Here is a 17,947-nt window from a genome sequence, read left to right as displayed (position 1 = left end):
GTCCTTCAGAGTGTTTCTTTTATGACCACCTAAAGTAGGTCAGGGCTTACACATACGACATGATTATTTGAATGATTATATGGTAAATATCTGCCTTTTCCACTGGAAAGTAAGTTCTGTGAGGGCTTCAACTATTCCCATGCCTAATACATTGGATTGCCATAGTAAAAATCTATTAAATTAACCCATCAGTTTGTTTTTCCCAATCAGAGTATTCTATTATCTGCCTCTAGCCACTTCAAATGTCTTAGGATACATTCTTAGACAAGGTACCCTGCTAAGCAAATAAATTGTTTATATTAGAATGACCTTATAACAGGTTGGTAGTTCCTGAAAATGTTAATTGTGAAATTACCATATGACTTAGCAATATCACTCCTAGGTATATACCCCAAAGAACTGAAAATATAAGTCCACACACGAATGTTCATAGCAGCATTACTCATAATAGTTAAAAAATGAAGCAATCCAGATGCCCACCTACTGATAAACAAATGACCTTATAGCTTTATTTTTCCTGTGACAAATTTTTCACATATATATCTTGCATCGTTTGTGCTGTTTCTTACAGCACCTGCCGGAAAACCTTGACATTGCCTTGATATAGTGACTCACAGTTTATAACTATTCAGTGAAAGTGTATACTGTCTATAAATGTCACTATGACTGGGAGATGAAAACTATTTCAACTCACATTTGCCACTTGAATTTCTAGGACTTTTACTCAAATGTCTCCTTACCATGTAGTTGAGATTCTGTTACACAACCTTATCATCCTAGGATCGACTAACCACCCTTCTCCTTTCTTAGAGTTAGCTGTCCTGCTGCCAGTTCTGCTTCTCAGTTAATTTTAACATATCTTAGGAATGTTCAATCACAGTTTGCCAATACTATATCATTTTTAAGTATGTTTTGTGAAAACTTACTGTGCTATTCATGTCATACACAATTAAAATGTTGAAATTATTATTATTTTTTTTGCTGGACTATATATACATATACATATACATATACACATATACGTATATATATACATATGTATACACTTTTTTTTTCTTTTGCTGGACAATAGCCATCACTATTAATTGTGAAAATTATTTCTGCTACTTGACATGACATTGTTTTACTTATTTCCTACACCAAAACAACCATAACAGACACCTGATGCTGGGAAGAACAGTAGCAGTAAAATTCCATTTAAAGTCATTTTCTTCTTTATTTGGATCTTTATTCACGTCCCTTGGGACCAGAAATGGTTCTTACATGCAGAGAAAACAGCATGTTCAAAGGTTCAGAGTATGAGACTATGGCCAAGGGTCAGTAGCTCAGGATGATAGCCGAATTGCAAGGTCCATGGGAGAGAAGGATGGGTAATAGCTGGAAATGCTGACTGGGTCAGGTTGTAAATGGCCTTGTATGACATTCTCTGGACTTTAATTTACTGCTGATGCATATGTTTTAAGCAGAAAGAGCAAGATCAGATTTGCATTTGAAAAATACCATTGTCAGCTTATTGTGAAAAAGAGCTAGAAGCATACTCATTTGTTTGACTTGGGCATATGGTCAAATTGTGCAAAGTTTGTTATTGATTTTAACATTAGACCTTGGTCAAATCCAGTTGGCAAGCAAGACTGCTTTAACTAAAGTGCTAAAAGAGAGCTTGGACTGGGCAAATGATAGTCCTATGTTGAGTACTCATGACAGTATTTGGTATATTTTAAATTCAAAGATTAAATCAAAGATGAGATTCCATGTAAAATAAATTCTTTATTAATTATCTAGCTCCTGGAGTTTGGAACTATATTATATTTAAATAATTTTCTCTTTCACCTACTGCTAGTAGAAAATTTTATTTTATTAATACACTTATTAAAAAATAAATGTGTGAATTTTCATGTGAATGTGTATGTGTATGTATATATATGAAATGTATGTAGATACATTTACAGGAAATATATGCAGAACATTCTGAATAGATTTTCATTTTCTATGCTTTAATATCTTCTCTTAATATTAGATAATCATACTGAACATTAAAAATTATGTGTAATAGAATATATATTTATAAACTATATGTGGGATAAATGTTCACTGACCCCTGGGACACACTCCAGCCCTTGTATAATCCTCTTAATTTGTAAGGGAATGTCCTCAATTAGTATGGGAAGCAGTTAAAGTATAAAGAAAATGTGCTCTTATGTACCAGTTTAACTGGGATAGTTGCAATTTACATATGTTGCCTGGGATAATTATTAATAGTATCTCCTTTCTCACTAAAAATGTATTTTGATCTGAAATTATGTATTCACTCTTTTAATACCACGGGGCAATGATAGATGACAGTGTAAATCCCATCTCTGATACACATTATGGTTTTGATTTTGGCAAGAAAGCTCACTTTTGGTGTCTTCATCTATAAATGTGGAGAAACTTAGTTTTGCCTTACAGAGTTGTCATGAGGAATAAATGCAGAGTCAACTTCATGGATATAAAACCTGTGCAGTTGCACAGGGCTCCATATTAAGTAGGTCCCCACTTTTGGTTTAATGCTCTATTGGTCTCTTGAAATCCTTAATACTTTTTCAGCCAGAGCCAGTGCATTTTTTAATTTTATACTGGGCCCCATGATTTATATAGTCAGTATTAATTAAATGAGAAAAGTGCTAATTTAATCTAAATTATCTTCCTTAATTACTTTATTCTGACTTAAGGCTTGATTTTTTTCATGTTTTTAAAAAATTTTATTTTTTTATTTTTTTAATTTTTAAATTTTTTATTCTGATTTTATTTCACCAAGTAGAAAATCAGTTACAGCCAATTTAAATAAAATGAAATAGTAAAATATAACAAAAAGCATTATTTTTAATATAAAAGGCAAATCTCCTTTACATTATATAGTACGAATGCAATAATGTTTCTGGTAGAAGGCACATTCATGTGTTGAGAACTTAACAATAAATTATTAGTGTGTTTTAAAGGACAATTGAAGAACCATCACTTGGCTTTGTTTTTTTTTCTCAGGGGTGTGGGGGGGAATTGTGTAGTGCTCAAATTACACAAGTTGTTAAAATAATTCTCCAAATTAGGAAGAGTCCTCTGGTTTTTCACAGATAAATGTCATTCTATACCTGGATAGATTTCATCACATTGGGGACAAGGTAGATACCCCAACCTTTTTTTTTTTTAATCTTTTATTTTTCTAGGATATTTAACATGTTGTCACCATTAGTATTTACACTTAGAATATTCATAAGGATAAGTTTAATTTTTTGAGTTCTTGTTGTTTGCCAGCACTGTGCTAAATGCTCAACATGTATTATCTACATGTATTACCAACACACACACACACACACACACACACACACACACACACACACACACACACACACACACACACACACACACACACACAACATACACACAAAAGTTTCCGTGAATAGTGTTTTATTATTTCCAGTAACAATATTGAGGCTTAGAGAAAATAAGTAACTTACTAAAGCTGTAAAGCTAGGAGGAAATAGAGCTTAATTCTTATCCTATATCTCTGAATTTTAAAGCCTGAGCTTTTAATTAATGTATCAATATTTTGTGAGCTGACATCTAAGAACATGTTTTTAGAACTTTGTGATTCTAACAAATGACTTTAAACTCTTTGCAATTTCTTCTAAACATTCTGATAAAAATATGTGTGCTCTATATCATTAGTGTGATCCAGATACATTTGTCTTGATACACCCACAAATATACCTAGATCTGAATAGGTTAGTGAGGAAGAAATGAGGCAGAATTAAAACGTGAGTGATTCTTTCACATTAAGTGAAGGACGAATGGCATCTTGTCATACTACACAGATGAAAGTTTCTTAGGAGTTCAGAGAATTGACTCATGATACAGCAGAGCGTAATTAAAGGTGTAGCAAACTCCAAAAGCCTGTCCTCTAGCAGCTGGTTCCTAATCCACATAGCCAAAGGTGATTTAATTTCAGAAAACAAAATCTTTGCCACATTAGATACATGTTCCCATTTTAAATGTTATTGTTTTTGTTATTTTGTTTCTGTATTTGTAAACTCATTTTGGTATTATAATTGTATACAGCTAAAAGCAAGTACATACCTATTTTCACGTTTGAACATGTTTAAGTAACATTGAAATAAAAATAATTTGTCAGTATTGGGAGTCTGGGAGTTTTTCTTTTCTTTATTTTACTTTAAAAGGAATTTGTAGGAAGCCTCTATTGAGTGATACTTCCTCATGTGACTGGTTGACTTTTAGCATCACACCATTAGTTTTTATTATTTCACATGGCATTGATATTACAATGACTGCTTCTTTTAATTATTTTTATTTCTTCATTAGGCTTTTTTCTTTTGCCCTATTTTTGTTAATGTTTAAGCATTTAAAAGGTAAAACAATACATTGTCCTTCACCTTGTTGTCTATTTCCTATGACTGTTCCCATAAATCATTTTAAAAAAATCTTGTTTCTGTAAAATAATGACTTGCTTTCTTTTCCTTTTAGTTAGACTTTGAAAATATAAATCTTCCTACCCTATTGTTTGCTAATATGAAGCAAGTTATTAGATAAGATAGAAAACTGAGTTCATTGAGTTTCTGTAACATATTAAAAAATTATAAGGACTTCTTGTTTGATTTTGCAATATTCCTACAAGCTTTTAAAATGTCAATAAATTAAAATTAAATTTGAACCAAATTTGTTGAGAAAAGCTCAGTTCTCCATAAGTGGTTAGAAACTTCCTCAAATTTTGCAATATTAGTCTTGCAGGGTTAGCAGTACCATATATTTATTAATAGAATGCTTTAATCTAGTCTATCTTTTAAACTGAGAAAGATGACACAATTATCAGAGATGCTCAATTTGTTACAATTATTGTTTAACTATTATAACCAATGGGTTTTAATGATATCAGTTTTCAAAGACAATGTAGTAGCTGGCTCCCTTTTGTTACTGAGTTCCTGTATGAGAGTAATGCTGAGTATTGGGAGGAAAATGGGTCAATTTTTTAAAAAAAGGATAAAATAATAAGATCGAATTATAATCATTCTAAAGTAAAACTAATCTCTCCACCTTTTATTATACATTCAAATAGTTAAATTATAAATTTAAATGTTTAAATTAATCAGAGATCTATAAACTCAAAATTCACTCTAAAAATCTTTGCCTTCAAACTATTCTCACGCTATTCTTTCATCCAGGGGAAATATTACTGAAACTGTTAAATATTTCCATTAATATGTAAGTGTCCTCTCCACGGGCAGTGATTCCCTTTTCCCATATGTTATATGAGAAGGGAATAAATCATCTACAACATATAGCCATTCTGTACATTATTTTCCTGTTAGGCTCTAGGTAAAATAAAATACATTACACTTCCATACGTGACATTACTTGGAAATGATAATGCTTTCTATTAAACTGTACTTCAATATTCTGTTTTACCTGCAGCTGAATGTGGTGCATCTGCGACAAATAATGAAGGAATTTTGCTCTCTCCAAATTATCCACTCAACTATGAAAACAACCATGAATGCATTTATAGTATTCAGGTTCAAGCAGGAAAGGGAATCAATATTTCAGCCAGAACATTTCATTTAGCACAAGGAGATGTTCTTAAGGTAGGTAAACTCAGATATGTATTTTGATCATTAAGTAAATAATATATGTACATATCTATGTATATATGTATTTATAATCAACCGTAAGTTGATTCCATCATTCATACATTCAAATTATACATTAATTCTCATTTTCCTATTGTTATTTTCATTAAAATAGAATGTTTTGTTTTCAATGTTTATTTGTAAGACAAATTTTTATTTTATGATATGTAAATTTTAATGTTTCTGTAATACCTAAATAAGAAAACTTTTACAACAAATATCTTATCCAATAAATATTATATATAAAACATAATTTACACATGAATAGTCATTTCTCTAACAAATAGAATGATGATTTGTTTTTGTTTTTATTTTGATATGTATTAAGTAACATTTATTTCTCCTGATATATAAAGAATTCCTTGCAGTTATGACTACAAATCAATTTCGTGTACATATAAAACCAACAAGTTAAGGTCTATAAATTAAGAAAAAAATACACTTTGTTGGTGTAAAATTTATTATTTTAAAAATTTGAAATAATCAAAAGTCTAGTTTTTTAAAAGATAAAATTAATGGCAAATATTTTCATGTTTGCTGATTTATATGTTGCAGTGTAATGTTTTGGTAAATATAGTTTATATTCATTTTATTAGAATAAAAATATACACTTGTATTAAATCACATTTAAGTATTTTTAAAATAATTATGTACATTTTTCCTAATTGTCAAGATTTTCTTAAGCCAGGTTTGAAATTTAATGTACTTCTGTTTTAGTAAATCTTGAGAAAAATTATGATATCCTAGGTTGGCAGGGATGGGAGATTCTTGTTTAAGCAGTGATTTTAAGATTGTTGGTTATTTTCTTCTTATAAAAATTATCATTTGATGATCATCAATGGCTGTCTAACAAATAATACTGTATGCTTGTTAGATGTGTACAGATTTTGGGGAAAGATTTCCCTAAGAACACCTGGATGTATACAATATTAATATTAATTTAGGGTCACTTATATGCATTCCTATTTTCCACACTTTTCCTGAACAGGCAACAAAATTAGCTATATAAAACTCCTCCATCTCTAGTTCATTGTTTGGATTTTCTTGTAAAAATAAATTATGTTTGCTAAATTGGAGACAACATTGAGATTAATGGATGCTTGTATATAAAATTGAAACAGTGCTTTTTTGGCCAGGATAATTGTGCAGAAAAAGTCTATCAACACATACATAAGGTGTATAAGCTAGTTAAGTCACTAATCTATACTGCACAAGCAACGATAATACACGTTTATGAGTTAAAAGTCAGAAAATTCTTCCCCACATCTACCATACATGCTTAACACTGTCTTTCCTAAATTATTTCCCTATGATGCTTGAAATCTATTTATTACTTGTTTATAGTGAATGTTACTTATTGTTTGGAAAATTCATTTGGAATAACAGGTGAAACCTTTTAATAATAAAATAGCCGTAATGTGTTCTTCAGAGTACTTTCTAACTAAGGTCTTACTTACTTGGAGTAAAGCCATATGCAGTTGTTATATGTGTTACCTTGAGAAGGGCTGGACCTCACTAATAAGTTACAACATGAGAAGATATGATGAGTAGAGATGAAGGAAGGCAGAAAAAAACTGAATTTAAGGCTCTTTAGTGGATTTCTCTATATATATTAGTTCTTTTTTTCATAAATGAAAGGTGAAAATTTATATTTGCAAAAATTTTTTTAAGATTTTTGTTATTTTTCTAGAGTAAATGTACATTCCTTAAAGTTAAAAAGATTACATACTAAATATTACAAGAGAACACAGCAATTCAATTAACTTCCTACTAATAGCCTTTATTATTTATGAGATTTATTATGAGATTATGATATTTATTCAGAATTATTACTTTAAAATAACTTTGGCAAGTCACTCCATAGACACAATTTGGGGTGGACTTTTACACTTGACGTCTGTCTTTTTCATAATCTTTCCACCAGTATAAGATATAAGATGCTTAATGTTACCTCATTCTTCCCATTGCAACTATTAGTAATGAACAATTATTAGTTGAAGGATACCCACTAGCATAGGCACACTTAGGTATGCACAGTCAGACAGACAAACAAAGGACACATGATTAATTCTTAAAGATCATAAAGCCCCAAGTCATCTCAGGATGGCAGGTTATTTGCCTAACTTCAAATTAATCCATAAGAATCCATCCCCATCCCCAGTCAGCTCCAGTATTCAACTTAGTCAAGTCAGTTCTCTTCCTCAGTTCAGACTAGGAAATAAGAATAAGTAAGAAAAACAAGGAGCCCATTATAGAACCCTCTCCCCCTTGACTGAGAGAATTTAAAATAATTGTTTTTCTTTATGTGGTGGGTTTGGTTATGTTATTTGGAATGATATTCTCTTTTAAGCCTTATGTGAGAATAAGGTTCAGAAGGAGGTCTATTTTTTCTGGCTTTATTTACTATATGACATCACTGTATTGGATTCTGACAAACATGAAAACAACAGCAACAAAAATGTGTGTGTCTATATGTACATCCATGAAAACAGTCGTGCACAGCCTTTCTCTCTGAGAGCTCCCAGTCCAGGCTGACACTCGCTTGCACATCTGCTGCTCTCTCTCCCTTCCTTTGTTTCTATAAATGACTTTTGTGGTTTATAATCACACTGGTGAAGTTTACATCAGTGAGTTCCAAGCATAGACTGTCATATGACTCTTCTAGGTTGTTTTTTTTTTTAAGTTTTGTTTCCTGGCACCACTCCCATATTTTCTGATTCAGTTGGTCTGTACCTGAGAATATAAATTTTTATAAAGCTCCCTGGGTTATATGGTGACCAGAAGTTTTGAAATTACAAATATATCCTTCTTTGGTTCTAGTATTTAAATAAAGAAAGTTTAACCTCAAAATATTTTCCTGTAGTGCTTCAGAAGTGGCAAACTATTTATTAATCTAAATAATAAAGATTGACCTAAATATTAGTAAATAATTTTGAATCATTCATTTAATATCAGATTGAATTATTTTTAGATAAAATTGTCTTGTACATTTGTATCATTTGTCAGAAGATCATAAATTTAAACACAATCCAAAAAAATCCTCCTTAAGCAAGCAGGAGAAGGGAGTAAAAAAAAAAAAAATAATAATAACAATAATAATTTATTAAGTGAAATAAAATTTCCGCTGATTATTTTAGCTTAAAGTGTAAAGTGGAAAGGAAATTTCGCCTTATCTGCTCTGAACTGAACAAAAATGGTGCAGAAATTCATTTCATAATATGTCTCTTTTTTTTTCCATTTGCTTACTTAATGGGTATTTTAATGTACTCCCTGTTCACTATGAACAATTCACTTGGCTAATTGTATGTATTCTTATAACGGTGATAGGACAAATATCCAACCTTCTATGCATTATTATGTAGAAAATATTTGTACTATGGATACCTTCAACTATTAAGGTATATGAATAGTAAGTGGATTAAGCAACGATTTTCTTAGACACCACTTACTTTATTTGGAAACTTTAATGACACACCACAGGCAGGTTTGGATGGACTGTAATTGACACTGCAGCTTGAAGAAATACAAAAAAACATAAACTGCGTTTTGTTAAAACAAACAAAAAATCCTTTCAACGTTCACGTTTTTAAAAATAAACTTTGAAACATGCATGATTTGAAATAAGTTAACAGAGCAACACAACCAGTACAAAATCTCCTGCTCTGACCTATGTTGAAATCCAGACTCTATCTAAATGGTCTATTGCCACTTGAATGATTCATGGGCATTTCAAAGTTCACCTGTTCAAAGCACATATCTCCTTTCCACTCAGTTTTCTCAATTTCAGTAAATAAAAATCAGTTGCTCATGGATGAATTTGAATTCATCCTTGCTTCCTTTTTCTCTTTCATGCTTTGCATAGAGTCCACCAGAAAATTCTGTAGTCTTTTTCTTTAAAATATATCCAGAACCAATCACTTCTCACCCCTGTAAATTAGCTTGGTTTTAAACTACTGTCCTCACTCACTTAGTTAGATCAATGACATTGTTTCCAACTGGTCATGCTGCTTCCACCATGTCTCAATCCATTCAAGCTGTTATAACAGAATGCTACAGACATGCTTATAAACATCTGGAACTTATTTCTCACAGTTCTGGAGGCTGAAAATTCCAAGATTAAGGTGCTGGCAGTTTCAGTGTCTGGTGAGGGCCTTCTTTCCCAAATTACCATTTTCTAACTCTTATCTCACATGTTGGAAGGAGCAAATGAACTCTTTGGGGATCTCCTTTACAAGGGCACTAATCCCACTCATGAAAGCTCTGCCTTAATGACCTAATCACCTCCTAAGGGTCTACCTCCTAATACCATCACCTTGGGGGCTAGGATTTCAAGATATGAATTTGGGGGGGACACAAAAAAACAGACCATAGCACAGCCTATAGTCTATTTTTAATCCAACAATCTATGTGACCCTTTTTCATGCTATTCGTTGGCTCAAAACTTTTTTATGTTTCTGATCTCATTAAAATAAATAAAATATAAAGTCCTTAACAATGGCATAGATGACCCTATGATTTAGTCTAATTTTAATCTCTCTGTCCCTTTCTCTTGCCATTCTTCCTCTAGCTCACTCCAGTCCAGACATACATGTCACCTTGCTGTTCTTCAGATACACTAAGCATGCTCTAACTCAAGGCCTTTGCTCACGCTGTCCCTTCTGCTTGAATGTTCTTCCCCACGATATCCATGTGGCTGTGTCTCTCATTTCCTTCAGATCTCTGCTCATATGTCATCATATCAGAAAGTCTCCAGTTGACCCTCCTTTATAAATTAGTAACCCCCTCCCGATATATTATATATGCATAGTTTATGTCTTTACTTTTTGTCTTTGCCAATAGAATGTATGCTACAAAACAGCAGGGACTTTTCCTGTTTAACTCCATTTTAACTCCAGCACCTAAGAACACACACAATGTGTGTCATATAGTAAACAATAAATATTTTTTTCTCTTGGAAAGAACAAGTTTACTAAACAATTTCAGCTGCTTTCTATGTAAAGTAAGAAAAACATATTTCCTTTCTATTTAATTTCAATTGTTAGTGTTTCTAATCTAGGAAATGTGAATATATTTTTATATGACATAGGTACTTTTAGATATTTCCTCCTCTGCTATGCTAATTTCTCCAAATATACCTTCAAAAATTCAGGGTTATATTTGGTGGCATATTATTAGATGAACATCTCTACTCAATAAATTAATGGAGCAAATTTATTCTAACCCTTGCAAACATACTATACTCTGGTTCATTTTTCCGAACACCTATTTCATTAAGAATGGGCTTGATGGTCAGGTAGAACTAGGCTGAAATCTCAGACCTGCCACTTAATAGTTACATAATTTTTGAAAAATTACCTAATATTTCTAAACCTCAGTTTCCTCACCTGAAACACTGTGATCATAATAAAAACCTACACTCAGAATTGTTGTAATAACTCAATTAGCTGATGTTTTTATTTATTTATTTTTACTTTTTGGTGACATTTCTAAATGAGATAATACATATAAAACACTTAGAAGTGCTGTCCCTAGAAGTGCTTGGTGAGTGTTAGGATAGTTGGATCACATTTCAGAGGATGAATTCAAATTTACAAAGAACATAGCTTGTTAAGATTTTTCTATAAATAACCTAATTTGTATCTTCAATTCCCTTTCTGCTGGGCAGTGGAAAAATCAATCTATATCAATTCAGGATAAACTCAGTCAATTCTGCATTTGCCAGTCCAAGGCCTGCCACATCCTTGGTCATCATGAAGGTGTCCTAGGGCATCACCTGTTCATGGCATCAGATACTGAGCTTTCTCACTGGCTACTTGATCTGCAGTCATTGGGACAATTAAGCATCCACTGCTACGTCCTAGTTATTCCAACTGAAAAACCTGTTTGCATCCACCAGTTCTTAGTATTCTGCTCCATTTTCAACCTCATGAGAAACACTTTTTAGTTACTCTGTACGATTATGAGTTAACACCAGAACTGCATGTGGCTGGTTCAGGCCTCATTGCCTCAACAGCCACACATAGCTATTTCTTTCCTACCTTTTTTCTGTAAGCATGTAAAAGTCTTCAAGTTTTGCTAGTTTCTTGGGCTCCATATGGAAAGTCAGTACCCAGTCCCTCTGTCCTCTGATTCTTGAGATTCTATCTTTTCTCCACCCAAGATGGGTAAGATGCAAAGTCCAGTTTTATAGAGCTAAATCAGAATTTAACTCATTGGTTCTCTTCTTAATTCATCTAAGGAATGTTTATCTATTTTGATTGGAGTCTGAACATTTTTTTTTTTTTTCTTTTCAATAAGCATAGGATATGGCAAGAATATTGAACTTCTTCCTTTATATTCACTTGTAGTAAGTAACTTAATTAATTATTTCAATTAACATTTATGGGGGTGTTTATTATATATAAGCTCCAAACCATCAAAAATGAATAGTTGCTATTGTCAGCTTGATAGGATGAAGGCTGAATACCAACAAGAAATACTATTTTTGTTTTTGTTCTTGCTATGTTTGTTTTTATTTTCAAATAAAGACTAAGCACTATGTTTAGATAAAAGGATGTGGAAGGGAAAAAATCAAGGCAATCTTTTTACCACAGTTAGCATTGTGTAGTTTAAAGACTTATTTCTTATGCAAAAAATAGAGTAAATGGATGATTATGGAGAACAGCCAGTAAAATTACTCAAAATTTGTTTTGAGAGTCTGGGGGAGAAAGGGTTAGGATAAATAAGATATTTATGAAAAATTAGATTCTTGAATGACTTGATTAATAGCATTCTTTTAGAGATATGATAAGGAGGTTATTAACATGTTGTTGCTGCTTTCTAAGATATTATTTTCAAGTTTCTTTCCCATCTATGTTTGAGTTTTGGGAGCACTACTTGTGAGAGCCTACTGTTAAATCTTTAGTAATTTTGACAGCTGATTATTGAGCATAGCCATTACTAAAGTTAATTATATTACAATTATATTGAAATTAAATTACAATTGAATTAACTTACAATTTAAATTAAAAACAAAAATGATAAATACAACTTTTAATTTCCTAATTATTTTACTACTTTTATTTTAGATATGCTTTTCAGGTTATTTATATATCTTCACATCTCTTTAACTCCACATTCAATGATGTCCATTGATAGCTTGATAGTGGCCATAGTGGGAGTATTTACACCTCCGAAATCAACAAATATTACAAATCCTGCCTTTATTTTTTTGTTCATTATATAGACAAGTGGAAATGGGTTTCTTCTGTAGCCGTAATATTGTGAATAGCACAAAATATTGAGGAAATATCTTTTCTAGTATTTGAAAACTATTAATCAATTTAGCAAAGAAATCACTTGTGTCATTTCAAACCAATGAAGTTCTGACATAATCATGTTTTTGATTTTTTACTTTCCTCTTACTTGTTAATATAAAAAAATCAAGCAATATTCATTTAGGAGCCATTCTTAATTGTCAGTTGCTATCATAAATTGCATATATAAAAGTTTCTTGAAAACTGTGAAAGCGTTCTGTAAAAATCAATTAGCTATATGGAATTTATAGTAATGAATATTTCATATTTTGTTGCTATTTGTAAATTTCATGCTACACCTTCCTAAAATCAAGGGTTGAAAAACAACAGTCTGTGAGCCAAATTAAGCCTAACACCTGTTTTTCGAAATAAAATGTTATTGGGAGAAGGTCATGTCCATTCATTTACATATTTTCTATGGCTTTGTGCCACAATGGCAGGATTGAGTAGTTGTGACAGAAATAGTATGCCCCACAAAGCCTAAGACATTTACCTACCCTTTTTCAGGAAAAGTGTCAATCTCTCTCTATATCAATAAAAGTTATTTTAAAAAAAACATAAATATGGGTATACTCAAACACACTCACCAATTTTGTTTGTTTGAGAACTGATTGCTAAACATTTTCCAGCATACCAGTGATCTCTTATGTCCACCACACATATCTGCAATCTCTGCTTGTTGTATATTGGTAATCCTTTATTAACTGTCCTCTCAAAAGCACTATTTAAATAAATGTCTGTTTGTATAGACCACTGTGTTAGGCCTCATAAAACCATTCACTTCTCCCATGCTAAGGGACAGAAAAAATGAATTGATTTGTGACAAGCCATAGAACATTAATGCAGAGTTGGGACTTCAACTTTGTTGTATAACCAAAAAGCTAATGCTCCCCAAAAGCCAATCCTTTATTATGATTCCAACTCTCTCACTAAAATATACTAGCTCATATAATTGAGGGCACTTTATATAGCTATTTCAAAAACCTAAATAATTGAATACAAGCAAAAGTTCTCTGCTCTGTTACATATGATCTTTGGAGAAAATGTAATAAGATTTTGAATAGAGCCCTTTTTGATTAACCACTGTAAAAATTATTTTTTCTTTTTCATTCAAAATTTGATATCTAATTTACCTTTTTATAAAAATTTATTTAAATTTCCAAATTAACCTGTAAAACAAATGATCAAAAATGAAAATTCTGGTATCTAGGAGGAGGAATAGTTTTGGAGGTTTGTATGAAGATACCTATGTGCATGTATAAGTTTTCTTTTTTCATTTTATTTATTTTCTTTACTTTCTACTCCTTGATCCAGATAATGCCTTTCCTGCTAATTCATTAGAGAAATGAGATAAATGCTTCTAATCAAGCATTTATTTGTCTTTCATAAGAGTTTTGGATGTTGATAAGCAGTTTATCACAATAGGGTTTTACCTGCCAGATTTAGGAGGGTCTGTACAGCATAACTAATTTCAGGCCCTGACCAATTACAGTAGGCTTGATAATTAAAACATGGTGTTGTGAAGTTCTAGCTCTTTGTTATGTAATACAACTAGATGAATTGCAACCTTTTAAGGAATTAGAGTCTTGTCTTGTGAAAGTGTTTCATGAACCTGAGAGAAGCCCTCAGTGTCTCTCATGACATTAATTTTAAGTCAACATAATAATAATAATAATAAACTTTTAAAAAAAGAAAAAGAAAAGGGAAGATAGGCCAAAACAAATAAAAACATACTTAACGATCCTAATTTTAATTAGAATGTATATGTAAGGAGTAAGAGTCTCAAATAAAAGTTCTATGTGGTTCTGATTAGACCCAATTCCCTCTGTACTGTAAAGTATATTTGAATGAAAGGTACATTTTGTTTGTTTTGTTTTCTCACTTCTATGCTTGCAGTCAGAGCTACTTTAAAAGTAATTTGTCTTTGGTTCCACTGACCTTTCATTGCTCCTTTCCTTCTTGCCTTTATGTTTTCACATATTGCATGCATTTGCAGGATTTTATTTACAAGTTAAATAGCATTGACTTAGTCATTACTATAAAGCTTTTTTCTTTTAAAAGCCTTTCTAATTAACACTTGCTTTTCATTTGGATTTAGCAAATATGTGCAAGCTTCCAAAATTTCGTAGTTGAATGATCAAACTTTATTTCATTCTGATGATTACAGTGGAGCGTTGTATTATTTGTTTTCTATTTTTTGATTCTACAATATTAAATAATGTGCAGTTTGTGGATTTTAGTGCTAAATTAAATTCTCCCAAATAAGTTTAAGATAATGATTTTTTTCTGTAAATATAAATTCTTTTTTTCATGACTTCTCTTTCAATAATTTTAAGAATATGTCTTAAGATTTCTTTTGAGAAAAGTATCTTCTAGCCTAAAAAATATAGAAAGATTGAATAAAATTATGTCTCTCTTGTGACAAACAATCTTGGGTTATTTATTTTTTTTTAAATCTTCTGAGGTTAAGAATTATCTCTTACTATATATATATATATATATATATATATATATATGTATATGTATATATATATATATTAAATTTTATTCACAGCACCTAACATAGGTGTGGAAAAGAAAAAATATGTGATGAATTATTTTGTTACTTTTTACACTGCTTTGTGTAATGGCTTTTGTTATTTAACATTAAGCTTTTGCTTTTTATTACCATTGAAAATTTGAGAAAAAAACATTGAGAGATTAAAAAAAAAAAAAACAAATTTCACCAACTAATTTTTATTTCTTTACTTACATCAATCACTTGTTTTGCTTATATTTCTTGTTTATCTGACTGGTTTTGACAAACTAAAAGTTTTTACAGTATATCCCCACATGAATGGAGAGCTAGTTTAATTCAAGAAACAATTATTTATATTTTTTTATATTTAAATTTTACAGAGTAATAAAATTATATGTTGGTGAGAAGTAAAGGGAATAAAAAGAAAATATTCTTTGGGAATACCCTGACAATATTATCACTAATGAGGGCCACTGGATCTACTGGTTAAATGGCTTGATTGTGAATGTGTGGATTGAAATATGATATTTATATAGTATATAACACATATAGTCATAAAATAAATGTATTCAGGAGCAGACTTCTGAGAGTGTTGAACATTTGAAACTCACAGACACAAGGGTTGTTTTACTACAAGCAATATTTCCCTGCATCTGAATTATCCCTGATGACTACTATTCTGAAGAAATAAAAAGTCGAATCTGATGTAACCAAACAGAAAATATGCATACCTGAGCTAGCAAACCTTAACATTTGATTCAGTTTTGTTGAAGACAGATAAATTCTTGCTTATAACTAAAACAGAAAATTATTTGTATGATAAATTAGATTTATCAAGTTATTCCTCTATAATTTTAGGAAATTTGTTTGTACCGTCCTCTATCTGGTACCCAAATACTCTAAAGAGTCAACACATTTTTAAAAAAATTTACAGCAAGACTTTTTAAAAAGAAGAGAGAAGGTAATAATGTTTGCTGTTATGAATTCATTGACCATGTTGGTTTGAGTTTAAGACTCTCACTTTCTCACTTCCCCCCCTTATTTCCACCTTTCCTCTCTGTGGTGATACAATAACAAGTAAATAAGGTGTAGGAACCTAAAGGCTGCATATCAGGCTGTAGATTCCATCAGTCACAAGTGGGGAGAGAAGGAAGGGCCTTGTCACTGGAGACTTCAGAATTTCTGTGTAGAAAAAGTCTATAGTAATGTGCTTATAAGAGAATACTTGGGGCCCGGGGGTGGGGGGGACTACATTTGTATAGCACATTAAGTAAAATCTTTGCTATCTTTATAGAATTTAAATCTGTATCAGTAATAAGAAAACATAAAAAAAAAAAATACTGGCTAATGATAAACACATACTTAAGGAATTTCAGTAACCAGAGGGAGAAAGACCAATTTACATATATCTAAAACAGGTGATATGCATTAAATTCAGACTATGGAAGAGTTAAAAGAGAGATTTAAAATTTGAAAATAATTTTAAAAGTAATGATAAATCTTAAGATAATGCAATTAGAGAACCAATGAAAAGACTTTCTAGAACTTGACCCATGATTTTAAAATTTAATAGAAGACCTAAAAAGAGATTCGTCCCTGCAGAAAACCCAATTGTTTCTATGCAAGATTGGGTGGAAGATTGTTTACAGTACACAGGAATATTCAGAGATAAATGTCATATGAGAAAATACAAGAGAGTTGAAGTATAGTGTTGGAGACTGAATATGCAAATAATAGGCATTTTAGGTGGAAAATAAACCTAACAAATAGATGAGGAGTAATTAAATAACCAAAAACTCAGGAACATTTCTTTTAAGAAAATGTAAACATGCAGATAGAAAAGGTGCACCGTTTTATCTGAATAATATAGATATTAGAAAAATTAGTGAAAATGACCTAATTCATTTTATTAATTTGGCATAACCTTACTGTTAAAATCTGATAAAGGTAATTTGAAAAAAAAAATTACACATGAGTTTTATTTATAAATTATATATAAATTATATAATGATTATAATGATAATCATTATAGATTATCAGATTAAACCAACAATTTAGCACGAGACAAATGTATCATGCAGATTAATATAGTCATAATAAAACATTCTATTGTATATGTATACCACCTAAAAATCATCTCTGAGGTGACATCAATGTAATGAGTACCACTTTGGGTGAACACTGTCGCTATGGCTAGATAACTGGATTAGGAGGCTAGTGACATTATTTTTACTCTAATACCAGGTTACAAGTAAGTAACGCAATTTGAGGCAAGAGACAAGTAACTTTGAGCAGAATTTCTCGACTTTTTCTTGTCATTATCATTCACCTACGGCGCTCCCCCCCCCAACTCCATAAAGCTACACTCTACAAAATAAGATTTATTAGGTAGAGTTGATCTTTGGGAACCACAAATCATTGTAACATCTAAAATGTTACTGCTACCACAACCAATT

At 31.2% G+C, this 17,947-nt stretch overlaps 1 protein-coding gene across 3 annotated transcripts in view; it reads left to right on the top strand.

Annotated features, from left to right (window-relative positions):
- Positions 1-17,947, top strand: part of CSMD3 (CUB and Sushi multiple domains 3) — a 1,171,099-nt gene that overhangs the window by 825,065 nt on the left and 328,087 nt on the right. For all 3 annotated transcript variants that reach the window (XM_063079089.1, XM_063079088.1, XM_063079087.1), the window contains one exon: positions 5,464-5,633. In XM_063079089.1, the coding sequence (XP_062935159.1) occupies positions 5,464-5,633 (170 nt within the window). The remainder of the gene's footprint in view (positions 1-5,463; positions 5,634-17,947) is intronic.

Source organism: Cynocephalus volans, chromosome 15, assembly GCF_027409185.1.
Source record: "Cynocephalus volans isolate mCynVol1 chromosome 15, mCynVol1.pri, whole genome shotgun sequence".
Taxonomy (NCBI): domain Eukaryota; kingdom Metazoa; phylum Chordata; class Mammalia; order Dermoptera; family Cynocephalidae; genus Cynocephalus; species Cynocephalus volans.
This window is presented reverse-complemented; position numbering and strand designations above follow the sequence as displayed.